Source organism: Macadamia integrifolia, chromosome 12 (assembly GCF_013358625.1).
Source record: "Macadamia integrifolia cultivar HAES 741 chromosome 12, SCU_Mint_v3, whole genome shotgun sequence".
Taxonomy (NCBI): domain Eukaryota; kingdom Viridiplantae; phylum Streptophyta; class Magnoliopsida; order Proteales; family Proteaceae; genus Macadamia; species Macadamia integrifolia.
This window is the reverse complement of record NC_056568.1, coordinates 28,927,387-28,939,990: the sequence shown is the minus strand read 5'-3', so window position 1 is coordinate 28,939,990 and position 12,604 is coordinate 28,927,387. Positions and strand designations below refer to the sequence as shown.

General features: G+C 38.6%; 2 protein-coding genes across 3 annotated transcripts in view; one reads left to right on the top strand and one right to left on the bottom strand.

Moving 5' to 3' along the window:
- LOC122057872 (malignant T-cell-amplified sequence 1 homolog) overlaps nucleotides 1-7,073 on the bottom strand; it is a 22,808-nt gene extending 15,735 nt beyond the window's left edge. The window contains exons 1-5 of one of the 2 annotated variants that reach the window (XR_006133642.1): nucleotides 6,800-7,073; nucleotides 5,353-5,434; nucleotides 5,161-5,228; nucleotides 4,236-4,333; nucleotides 3,847-3,983 (exon numbers count right to left, since the gene is read on the bottom strand). Coding sequence is in view for 1 of the 2 variants with exons in the window: in XM_042620214.1 (XP_042476148.1) it covers nucleotides 3,847-3,983; nucleotides 4,236-4,333; nucleotides 5,161-5,228; nucleotides 5,353-5,434; nucleotides 6,800-6,810 (396 nt within the window). In the remaining variant the exon portion in view is untranslated. The remainder of the gene's footprint in view (nucleotides 1-3,846; nucleotides 3,984-4,235; nucleotides 4,334-5,160; nucleotides 5,229-5,352; nucleotides 5,435-6,799) is intronic. The other variant, XM_042620214.1, reaches the window with a different exon arrangement.
- A 3,804-nt stretch (nucleotides 7,074-10,877) lies between these two features.
- Nucleotides 10,878-11,784, top strand: LOC122058292 (FCS-Like Zinc finger 15-like). The gene is made up of 2 exons (XM_042620908.1): nucleotides 10,878-11,185; nucleotides 11,410-11,784. Exons 1-2 carry the CDS (start codon nucleotides 10,977-10,979, stop codon nucleotides 11,582-11,584), a joined length of 384 nt encoding a protein of 127 aa, XP_042476842.1. The 5' UTR covers nucleotides 10,878-10,976; the 3' UTR covers nucleotides 11,585-11,784.
- The last annotated feature ends 820 nt before the right edge of the window (nucleotides 11,785-12,604 follow it).

The following is a 12,604-nucleotide window of genomic DNA, read 5'->3' as shown; positions in this document are numbered from 1 at the left end:
AGAAGACGGAAGGAGCAGAATAGAAGAAGGAACAGAAAATAGAAGAAGAAGAAAAAAAAAAGAGACAACAGAAATCAGAGAGGTAGAAGACAGAAGAAGAAGAAGATTGGAAGAAGAAGAAGAAGAAAGAAGAAGAAGAAGTAGAAGCAGAGAGAGAAGACGAAGGGACAGAGAGAGACGAAGAGGCATACCTGGTTTTCCATCGCCGATTGCTCGCCTCAAATCCTGCCGCTAATTGCTCTCAGTCTCCAACGTCCCCAAGGAGAGATATCTCCTGTTGTTGGTAATCCAAAACCCCAACCCCAACCCCATCCTTTTTATTTCCTTTTTCCTCTTTTTTCAAAATTACCCCTTTAATTCTGTTTATATCCTCCAAACCCCTCCCATTATCCTTTATCTATCCCATATTCTTCTTTATTTCCAATTAAACCCTTTCTCCACACATGTCTTCCTTTGTGACTTAAAGTGCACCCTCACTATTTACAGTTCTGCCATCCCTGCAAAAAAAAAAAAAAGGAAATTACCATTTTGCCATTCCTCTTTAAGTTTCCATCTAATAACTATATTGCCATTACTCTTTGAGCGTAATTTTGTTAATCATCACCATGGTAGCCAATAGTGAAGTTGTTCAACAACTGAACTCCTATAAGGGAGAAACTGATGCTAAGTTTGAAGCTATTATGGCAATGATGGAATCCATGCAAGCTTTTATTGCTCGTTTGGAGGCAACAGATAAAGGAAAGAGTCCCATTCAATCTGGGGATTCTTCCAACACCGTTCCACAGGATCCACCACCACCTTCACCACCATATGGAACTGGTAGATATGATGATGGAGCAGAAAGAGCAGCAAGATTGGATGTCCTTGATTTTTATGGAGACAATAATCCAAAATTGTACCTTGACTGGATTCATAGCCTAGAGACATTCTTCAGATGGTACGGGTTGACTGAGGCCCAAAAGATCCTATTTGCAGTGGCCAAACTAAAAGGCACGGCCCGAATCTGGTGGATCAAGCAACAGCAACAGAACCGAACCCAAGGCATTGGTTTAGTCACTACTTGGGCTGAAATGCATGAAGTCATGAACTGGAGATTCTTGCCTTCTGATTACAAGCAACGCATGCATCTCAGGTTTGCACAGTTAAAACAAGAGAATTTGATCATGGAAGAATATGTTGCTAGGTTCTATTATTTGGCTACTCGTTCGGATTTTGAGTGGGATGAAGAAGTATTGGTGGCACAATTCCGCAATGTTTTGCACCCTCAACTTAGTGTTGTCCTTGCCTCTAGCCGACTGCCTACGATGGAAGACGTTATTCAGGTAGCATATCAGGTTGAGGACAGTCTAAAACGTCCATACAATCGGCGTCCATTTACAGATGCTTTCCCTAGGAATTCTAATTCTATTCAACCACAATCATCTCAACAGGAAAAGTCAATCAGTAGACCACAGGCTAGTGCTTCATCTATGGCATCTTCATGACCTAACCGACCGTATTCTCTACCTCGTCATGATTCAGACATGTCATCTTCACGACCTAATCAGCCATACTCCTCACCTCATCGTGATTATGACAGGAACTTAGCACTTCCAAAGGAGGCTATTCAATGTTTCTCATGCAAGGGGTACGGGCGTAGAGCTAATCAATGTCTTAACCGGTTGTTAGCCTACATCAACAAGGACAATTTTATACCCTATACACCAGAAGAGCAACCGAAAACAGGAACAGTGAATCTGGAGGTTGAATGTGATCATGATCCTTATGAGATTAATGATGATGATAGTGATGGTGAGCATCGACCGTTCTATGTGATCCGTCCTCTTTTGACTACATAGAAGATTCCTGAGGACGATTGGCGTCGTAACAGTATCTTTCAAACCAGGGTATGATGCAATGACAGTTTGTGTAATATAATGATTGACCCCGGCAATTATACCAATGTTGTTGCTGAAGATGTTGTTCGCAAGTTGGGTCTGAAAATTGAGCCTCATCCGAATCCCTACAAGGTTGGATGGGTGAACAACAATAATTTGAAAATTCATGAAAGGTGTTTGCTCATGTATTCCATTGGTGGACTGATTGATCAGGTTCAATGTGATGTTCTCCTTCTAAAAGTTTGTCACATTCTACTGGGTCGCCCATGGTTGTTCGACAAGAAAGCCAAGCACTGTGGATATGAGAATACATACACCTGTCAGCATGGTGGCCTCGACATGAAGTTCCTTCCAGGAAAGGGTCTTCCCCCACTCAAGCTCAAGAAGACAGTTGGTACTTTTCTCTTCAAGCGCATCAACTCTGATGGCATTCTTGGACCTCATCCAAACTCGATGGAGTCGAGTTCTTTTCAAAAGGGGAGAGCTGATGTAGATACAGTTGCACTTACTTGATTGGACCAACAGGACCGACTGTGGAAGCCAATGGCCAAACCGGTCCAACCCAGGTTTTTGGTCCAACAAGGGTTGGACGTAGTTAGTTTTACATTATGTCTTTTATTTGTCTTTAAGTAAGATACGTAGAAGGTAGAGAAGTAGATTTATGTTTGGAGTCTAAGTAGAAGTTTATTTCAATATTAGAGTTTAGGTAGTAGTCTTTTATTTTCCCTTTATATACTTACATAACCCAATGTTTAATTTTTAGAGTGAATTTAAATTTTAGATTAGTGAATTTGTGCGTGGTGTGTGATCCCTTCCCCCGTTTGTGCGATTTTCCCTCTTCTCCCTAAGGCTACTCCATCAATAAAACTTCAAGCTATCCCATCACCACATATACTACTATATAACTAATAGCCTATTGTAGCTAAAATTTGTATCACAGAAGAAAACAATATGCTGTGGCAAGAAGGCTTTTGCACGACTCACGTAGGAAGGGATTTCAGCGGCCCTCTCTCATTTTGCCACGTGGACAGATGATGTAACCATTCAAACCGTTAGAGAAGAAATGGTCTCGATTAGGGACATAATTCAATAAAATACCCCCGGTGTATTGGTATGCACCCTTGTGTATGTCCATGAACGCCTACTGGTTCTTAGGCCATTACTTTGCACTCTCCCAACTTCTGGATTTTTCAAAGTCCTTTTCTGCCACTTGGCAAAATCATTTTGGTCGGAAATTTGATATATGAGCAAGGGCGCTTGAGATCTACCTGTCCACAAAATTTTGGCCCCAGCCAAACTATCACATGGCAGATAGAGGCCATGCAGGAACCGAGAGATCATATGTAATATAACAGATGAACTGATATATGCATACCAGTTTAATATATTTGATAACATGTGACAATATAGAACCTGCAAACCAATAACTACAACAAGAAGAAGAAGAACACGATAGAGAATGTAGGCAAGGAGAGAGGGGGAGCTAGAACACGATGGGAATGGAATAACCCATACGTGGTCTTGCCCCTTCCTTATATAACATCAAGTTAAGTCATCAACTCTTAGTAGGAATTGCCAGAACAAACAAGCAAGCAAGGGATGAGCCCAATGGAGAGTAAGCTGATTTACAACCAGCTTGCGGTCGAGCTGATCGTAGAGCACCGTTGCTTTGACTCTGTTCCTACTAAGGCTAGGAATCCTACTAAGAGCCTAAGTGTAAGTACAATAAAAAGAAATAACAATTAAACAACTAATCTAGTTAATACCATAACACACATGATACACTTTAACAAGATTTACATGGGAGCTGGACACGCCAACCTAGAAAATTTGTCTCAAATCTCTGGCAAATGTGTAATAACACATTTGAAAGGTAAGTCCCAAGGGATGTTATCAAATTAAAGAATGAGATCATTCAGAGCGCATCACAGTTCAATAGCATCAGATTTGAAAAAGGTGAACAGTGTACCACAGGAGTTTCTTCCAGAACATCATCATCCAAAGCCCCACCAGGAGATGTAAGGCCAGGACACATTATGTTTGCACCAGCAAGAACAAATTTAATTGCACCTCTATCCACTTGCAGCATTTTCATTATCTTTGGATCTGCAAAACAGAGTACAAGAACAAGCAGGCAGATATTAACCCTATTCCATTATGCATTAAACAATTGTTTTTGACGTCATATTGGATGATCATTTCATTTTCCAGACATCTACCTAGACTATGAAGGGAAAAGATGTGGTTTCTTCATAACCAGAAACATAAGATCAACTTATCACTGCCTAAATATGAAATCTCTCTGTGTCAGAGTAGAAAGACCATTTAATTAAGTTATAAGCATAAGGAGTACTTTACACTGATGAAGCAGCCGTAGCGTAGGCATGTATGGACCATCACGAACATTGAAAAACAAAGGCACATTGTTCACCACAACCAGATTCAGATGGTTTTGACTAGACAGGGAAAAGAAAAAGGATTGTCAGAAACAACAGGTAAATGGAAAGTCAATATTGAATCAAATTCAAAGGGGAAGAGCTCACAAGTCACAAATAGCAAAGGATGTGTTGCTTATGCAAGATATGGGTGGCTGGGAAGCATAAATAACACTTGAACAAAACAGAAACAAACCAACTCTCACGCACTTAAAGGTCCAAACTTCATAGTCACTGGCTGAAATTGCGTGCAATAACATAGCACAAACCAACCTCCATAAGCTTAATAATGCTAATCAGATCAACAAGAAAACAGCATCCATTTGAAAGGATATTTCCATTTGGTGCTAATTTTTTTTTTTGTAACTCCGGATGATTATGTTCAATTAGTGGCAAACCCATTATGAATTTATCTCTAATTTTAGGGAAAAAGAAAGCTACCCACTTGCATGTATCCATGCTTAGACACAGGCAGGAGCAAAAAGACTGCGCTGACCCCCACCACCCCATGCTCTGAAGATGCCTCTGCATGGCCTCCCATTGGTCTGCGTATTGGCACAGTAGCAACACAAGCAAGTAGAGTTCTATTGCCCCTATTTTTATTAACAGGAGTAATGACCATTTGTTATTTATTAAAGAAGAGTGGTGATGATCCATTTAAGATGATAATATTATGCAGTTCTGTCTATGGATGCTATGGAAAACAAAGATGACATGACCACATTCCATGTGCTTTCCAAATGACAATTAATGGATTACCAACTAAGATATTACCACACAACAAAATTGAAATTCACCGATTAGTACCAAAAAAACAAAGGAAAGAGTAAAGAAGGGTGTGAACAAACCATTTAACAACAATGAGGGGTACTTTCTTTGGTAGCAAATCATCTAACACTGGTTCCAGGCCCGGATACTGCCATGCAAGCACAGGAGATATCTCAGATGCAGTGAAAGTGAATTCATAAAGGCTTCTGGCATTCCTTAGATTCATTAAAATTAAAGAATAGGGAAAATTAAGAGGCAGTTTCAATCCACACCTCGTCGGCAATACTTTGCCTGATCTTACGCTGCACAGATGCTTTTACTTGATTTTGTGAGGATACATCCTCAGAGGAGAATCTGAAAAAGGTTCAAAAAGTAATAATTAGACAAAGAGGATTGTTAGGAGCAGGCAGAAAATTGGAAGGCAAGACATCATGAAGTAAAGGTTCTTAAAATGTTCAACAAGTTTGCTTTGTTACTGAATCAACAGGATTATAACAATCATAACCGAAACTAAAATATGATCAATTACCAAAAAGTATAATCAGAATATAATAAATTAACTGATAATGACATGAATACTCACAATATATGAAGTAAAATAATGAATAAACAAATGGTATTGAGTTAAAACAATAATTTTAAGGGACTGGGTTATGATGGTTTGGTCTTTTTAGAGTAACTAATAGTTCTACTTCAATATGTTTTAGTTGTTTTTCTTAAATTTAAAACTCTCAAGTTTTAGATAGAAACTTTTCATGTGTGCCCTATATATTCTCTTTTTTGTTCATTGCACCACTCCGAGCACAAATTTGAATGCTATCAAAGTCCCAGGCGCCAATACCTGGTTGTTGTTTTCTCTCGTAGCTATAAAGCTTAGAGGACATAAACACACATGCACCAGCAATATAAAAGAACAAGACTCTTTTCTTCTCTCTCTCTCTCTCTCTTTATTTTTCTTTTCCGCCAGGGGGGGGGGGGGTGTTCAATCTTTTTCATCTTGCTGCTATCTGATTTTTGGGATCCTTGCCAATGGCAAGATCAAATAACAACGATTATTTATGAATTCCTCTGCCATCCTTTATCTACCCCTGTTCCTTACCCTCCCACCAATAGACCCTACTCTTCAGTTGCTAGAACCTAATCCATGTCAACTGTATTCTACTACTTTAAGCTTTTAAAACAATGAATCGACATAAACTTATCCTTATTTCTGAAATTTTCAATCCTTTTCATTTGTGAACCCCTTTCTCAATCAGCCTAGCATTACTTTCAGTCCCCCCAACCCCGCCCCCTGGGGAATGGGTTGGAAAGAAAAAATGCCAATAGGCAATAGAACAAATTAACAAATAAAAAAATCGATAACAGTACAATACCACCATTAGGCGCTTAGGTCAACAAACGAATAGATGGCAGTGCCCTAGGACCATTTAAGGTTTTTGGCACTAGAGACTTGTTCGGAAGCACAAGAAAACTAGCTTGTCAACCATCGCCCGTTGAAATCTAACAAACATAAAGATGATTCAACTGATTTCTAATAAACGATATATACATCAACCCTAGATCTGTAGGGGAAAGAAGAAAAAGGATATCATACTAAATGCCAACTCAATAGGTCAATGTTTCCATTCGAACTTAAAAACCTTAGCATTGAGAGCCATTCAAACAAAACTGAATCACAGAAAGAAATGAAAACGAAGATGGACAAAGAGAAACGCTCACTTCTTGAACATATTTGCAGGTGCGAGAAACGCCGAGTCCACCGTCCACGGGTCCAAACGAACACGGAAGGAAAGTAAAATCAAAATGCTAAATGATGTCAAGATTGATTCCTTCCCTTTGCGTTTTGTTGCAGGTAGTAGTTGATTCTCAGGTTCAGGGCAGGCAGATTCTACAGGCGAGCGAGAGAGAAGTGAACGCAGTTACGGAGCGCCGAATGGCGGAGTGGGCAGTGGGGAACGATTATTCGATGCGTATACGAAATACGATAGACACCGGGAAGTGGAACAGCCGAGTCGACTTAGCCCGGATCAACTCTCCGTACGTGAAGCCTTCGTGACGATTACGTATCGTATCGTCTGGAAATCGATCGTACAGGGCGTCAATCGATACCATTTCGGTTTTTGTTTCGTTTTTTGTTTCGTTTTGATTCGGTTTGAGATACAATAGAAACAAAATCAATTAGAAGCCTATTTTTCTCATGATAGGAGAAAAGAATCCTATCCGTTTGTGTGGCTCTACTCGCAGACATAGGTAAGAGCTAAAAGACGATGCTACCCACCTGTCTAGATGCCTCCACAAGATCTCCCAAGCAGATGTTTTCCATGGGCGAATCCCTTGAGCCTAGACATGTGAGATGAAAATGACTTTGCTGTGGATGTGTAATATGTGAGTAACTTGTGAGCTCCCATTGACCCTTGTGCATATGCAAGAATCGCACTACCCATGAGAAACATTTCCCAAACAAAAAAATAGAAGCCTATTATCCAAAAAGAAATTAACCGAGTTTTGGTTAGGTTCAGTTTTATTTGATTCATTATTCAGTTTTGACCCGCTTTATATTCAGTTTGGGTTCTAAATTTGTATAAATATATAATGGAAGTAGGTTCCCTCCAACACCCATGTGTGGTTTCGGGCAAAAGAAGGGACTGAAAAAGACAATTCTAACCAATATGGGGTATTTAGGACAATTTATACAGGATAAGCTACAATGTTTCGGGTGAGAGGGGTACTTGCAATTTCGATTTTAAGCTTGTGTTGTAAGCATCTTTTCCTATATGTAGTTATAGGGGAAAATGTTCTTTGTGGAAGAGTGTGGCCCTTGAACTAGACACATGGGGGCGTGGGACTCTCCCCATGAAAAGGAAAATGATTCTTCTATGGATGTTTCCTCGTGAACTTCCATTGGCCCTCATGCATGTACAGGAATTGCATTATATTTTATTTTAAAATTTTGTTATTTCCAACCATTGGTTAAGACTAATTTGATATTAGTTGTTTGACTGATCAAGGTTTTTGAGGTTATTCATTTCCATACTAGTATGTCCGTTATTGTAAGTGGAGGGACCAAAGTATAATTACATTACCTATCATTTGTTCGTCACCCCACCCCCCCCAAAAAAAATTCATTTGTGGTTTTTTATTTTTCTTGTCAATAATGAAATCATCACTCACCTATGGTTAAAAGGTTACATCTCACATGGATTGTCTTTATGTATTATATTGGACAGGTTCTGAGATCATCCTATTGAATCACACCACTTCGCTTGGTCACAACCGTCAATTTTAAAGAGTACCATTTATGAATAAGATGGTCGTGAGAAATTCTAATCAATCTCCTGAATTGCGGATTTAGAATTTAGTTATAGAGAGGAATATGAAGTTTCTTCTCCATTAAACATTCGCCATTGGAAAAGTTTCTTCCATTGGGTGGTGACAGGTACACTTGTTGTATTCCATTAGAGGATTTGCCTCTATGAATTTATATGTAACCCTGATCTCTCTCTATTGTTTGATTGACAAATACCTGAACGAATGCAAGAAAATGTTCTCGATCATCAATTTTGATTTGGACTTCTATATCCGCAACACCTTTTTTTTTTGTGTGAGTGTGGCAAAGAGACCAATAAGAACCATGCAAGGGACCCACCGAGGAGTCAAGAAAAGGATCAATAGAGTGGCTAGAATGAGGAGTTGAGGACCCAAGGACACCATAACTTCTTGAAAAGCAGTAAAGAAACTAATAGTTTTGTAACTTAAATGTTGTCAACAGGACTTAATCCATTGATAAGTCCTTAAAGCACTCTCCTTGAAAAATGCCAATTGCGAACCCAGTATCTCCCATCCCCAATACCTTGCGAACCCAGTATCTCCCATCCCCAATACCTAAGACCCTAGATCTGAACTTGTATGACTTGTGGAACCTCTTTTTAAGAGCAATATCTACAACACCCATTTAAAAGAAATTTGTAGCATTTTCCCCTTATACATGTCAAATCCTGTCATCTTCATCACCCATGTGTATTCCCATTAAAATTTTCCAATACCATGTCTAAGCCAACCTTTGCTTGGGATTTATTCCCAAGATAATCTCAATTATTATTATATCGAGAATAAATTCATTACCCTCACAACACCTTTAAATTGTTCCCCACTTTGATTAGATATGACAATCCCATGATTAGGACTTTCAAGTTTCAAATCCCACTATCGCCAAAATTTACCACTAAACAATGCCCTCAGGCTAAAAAGGAAAAAAAGAACCTCTAATGTACATGTTGCGACAGTTTCGTTATATGTTTTTGGAATGAGGGTAGAATGGTTTTGCTTTTTTGTGACTCAGCTTTCCATTCCACAAGGAAAAGACATTAGAGGGTTCAATCCAAAACTTTAAAGCAACGAATAAGAAGAACTCCCAATTATATGAAATTATTATCTTTTTTTTTGTAAAAATTACATAAAACTAGTATGGAATGTTAACTTGTCATTGTTACACCTTTGATAACATTCCATCACCCCCACACAAAGAACAAGAAGAATAACGATTCATCTTTGAAGAACTTAGACCATTAAAGAAATTACAAAGGACGACGGTGGGGGCGGAAGAATGCAATAGTGGTCTATATCAAGGCCATAGGTTGAAATGTGCTATTGAATTTGACTTGTGGACATTAAGGAAATCTTTATACGTATAGTATCATCACAAGTTTATTTCATTTATGAACTAGGTGTAAAATATTTCCAAAAAAATAAAATTTTTTTCTGTGAGTGTCCTATGCCAATATTCCTCTTCCGTCCCTTGTAAAAAGATATTTCTGACTTTATTTGGGAAAGAAGAGAGATAGACACATGCATGGGGTGTTTGTGTAAGCTGCACTCCTGGTTAGAGAGTTACTTCCCCTTCTTTCTTTTTTATTTTTTTTTTATTTTTTTTAAATATCTCAATATTATTAATATGTCTTGTTTACTGGATATCCAAAATCTGATTGAATAATCTCTTAAACATTCATCAAACATTTGACTTGTGATCAAACTATTATCGAGTTGGGTCCAGTCTGGTTCAGTTTACACATATACATAAGACAATTAATGAGAAAATAATGTTTTTTATTGGATTTTCTATTTGTTATTTCTTAGGGCTCCTCTATGATGCGGCACAGCTGTGTGCCTCTTAGGATGCTCGCCCATGTGCTGGTATGTGTGTCCAAGTGCTCACAGCTGCTGAATGCACGCTACACACCATAACGGTCGTAGAGGAGTCGAATCCTTTCTTATCGAATTACTATTGTTCTAGCCTTGGCTTTTATTGGGTTCAACCCCTGATTTTTGATTTCAACCAATGCACTCGATCAATCCGGTTTGATTTCATTTTTTTATATCAATTTCATAAAATCCACAAACCAAAACCAAATCAACTAGTTCGAACCGGATTCTGGACTGAACTTTGACACCCTTAGCAGGATAGATCTATTAGTAATTAATTTTCTCCAAAAAGTTATACATATGTGAGCATCGACCAACTTCACAACTTAAAGAGGCACATAAACATATAAAAGATCACTATCTTCATTCGTCATTACAGGACAGAATGACAGATAATAGTAATTTGGAGAAAAGCCGCAAATAGAAAAAGTGGAAACCATTAGCGTATCTACGTGGAAATGAATAAGCAGTACAAGTTAAATCTGTACTACACTACTACTACCATTCTTGATCTTTCTGCAAGGGGACCCATCAACTCTCTGGATTCTATCTCTATCTCTCTAATATCTTTCAGCCAACCTCCCTGCAGTCTTCTTCAGTCCTCTCTATTATTTATTTAAATTTTCGTTTCGTTTGTCCCTTTTTAAGGCCACCAAAGCACAACAACCGCAGCAGCCGCCGAGGAAAAGAGAGAGAGATGGTGGGTTTGAGGATTCTACTTGAAACCCAGAAGAACATAAACAGAGGTCCACAAGTCATCAATAAAGTTACAATGATCAAGACTTCCTTTTCACCTACTAATTCATCTCTATATTCTCCATCAACTCTTCCGGCCATCACTTTTCTCGACTCCTGTTTTCTCTGTAAGCAAAGACTCTTGCCTGGCAAAGACATCTACATGTACAAGTGAGTTAAATCCCTCAATTTAACCTTAGATTCATTGTTCTGTGTTTATGTCAACTTTATCAAGTTCAGATTTTTCTGGGTCTATTTTAATTTTCTAGTTTGATCTTGGTTTTCATCTCATCACATCTGGTCGATTTGGAAATTGGGTTATGCTTCATTTTTCACTTTGTAGAGCATATATGTTAGTGGGTTTCTCTTGATCTTACTCTGTTCTCTCATTCCAGAGGAGATAGAGCGTTCTGCAGCGTAGATTGCAGGTGTAGACAGATTTTCATGGACGAAGAGAGTGTACGGAGGAAGAACTGCAGTTCATCGAGATCTCTTGGAGTTGGAGCATCTTCGTCTCGTCATGCCCATCGCAGAGGGATCAGAAACCAAGCGGATGGATTCGTGTACTGAGAATCAAATCCGAGATTCCAAGAGAGTGAATTAACTCGAACGACTAGTACTAGTAGTAGTAGTAAAAGGATTCTCGGGAGTTGCTGAATTCCATCTTTAGCCCTGTAGTTCATATGTAATAACTGAAAATGCCCTTCATCGTTTTGTTTGAGCTTCCTTGTAAGAAAAAAAAACGACCAAGAGAACTTTTCCGGTGGTCACTGTGGAACTTTTCCGGTGGTAATTCTCTGACCAATTAGTTCCGTAAAAGGAATTGCTTTTGATAGAGAGGACAAAAACACATGGAAACAGAAACACTAGAAAATTGTCTTTTCCAGAATTAGTTCCTCCACCAGAAAAGAAAAATAGAGTGTTTGATTGCAGAGAGAAAAAGGGCGGAGGTAGACCCACACAGAGAATATGAAAGTGTTACATCGAACACCTGTTACCTAACCATTGCTGGTGTGTCTGGGTCCCTCAGCCAGTGGGATCAGGATCGTCTCTTATGCGGTGATGCAACGGCTCTCGGTATAATACTTCTGTTTTAATCTATAGAAATATAGTTGTTGAATCACTATTTGGACATGTGTCGATCTCTTAGATAGCTATAGTGATTGGAGTTGGCATTGGGTCCCAATCAATGTCAACTCTAATCAGGTCAGAAAAGTGATCCTCGTCTGAAATTGGATGGATCATGGGATCAGCAATAGCAAATTATCAATACTTAAAACTAAGGGCCCGTTTAGTATCGTTATAAAAAAACGTTTCTGGAGTTTTTTCGTTTTATTGGAACGAAAAAACAGAATCTTCTGTTTGATGCACTTATGATCTGTTTCTGTTTTTTTGGAACAAAAACTGAAAACAAAAAAAAAAACTGAAAAAATGAGATTTGACGGGACGGAACTCCAAAATGGAGTTCCATCTTCCCAGTTTTGTTCCATTTTACAAAAAAAAAAAAAATCTCGATAAAAATCTGAAATTTTAAAATACCATTTTTTCGTTTAAAACTTGCGTTTTGACACAGAATCTGAAATTTTCGTT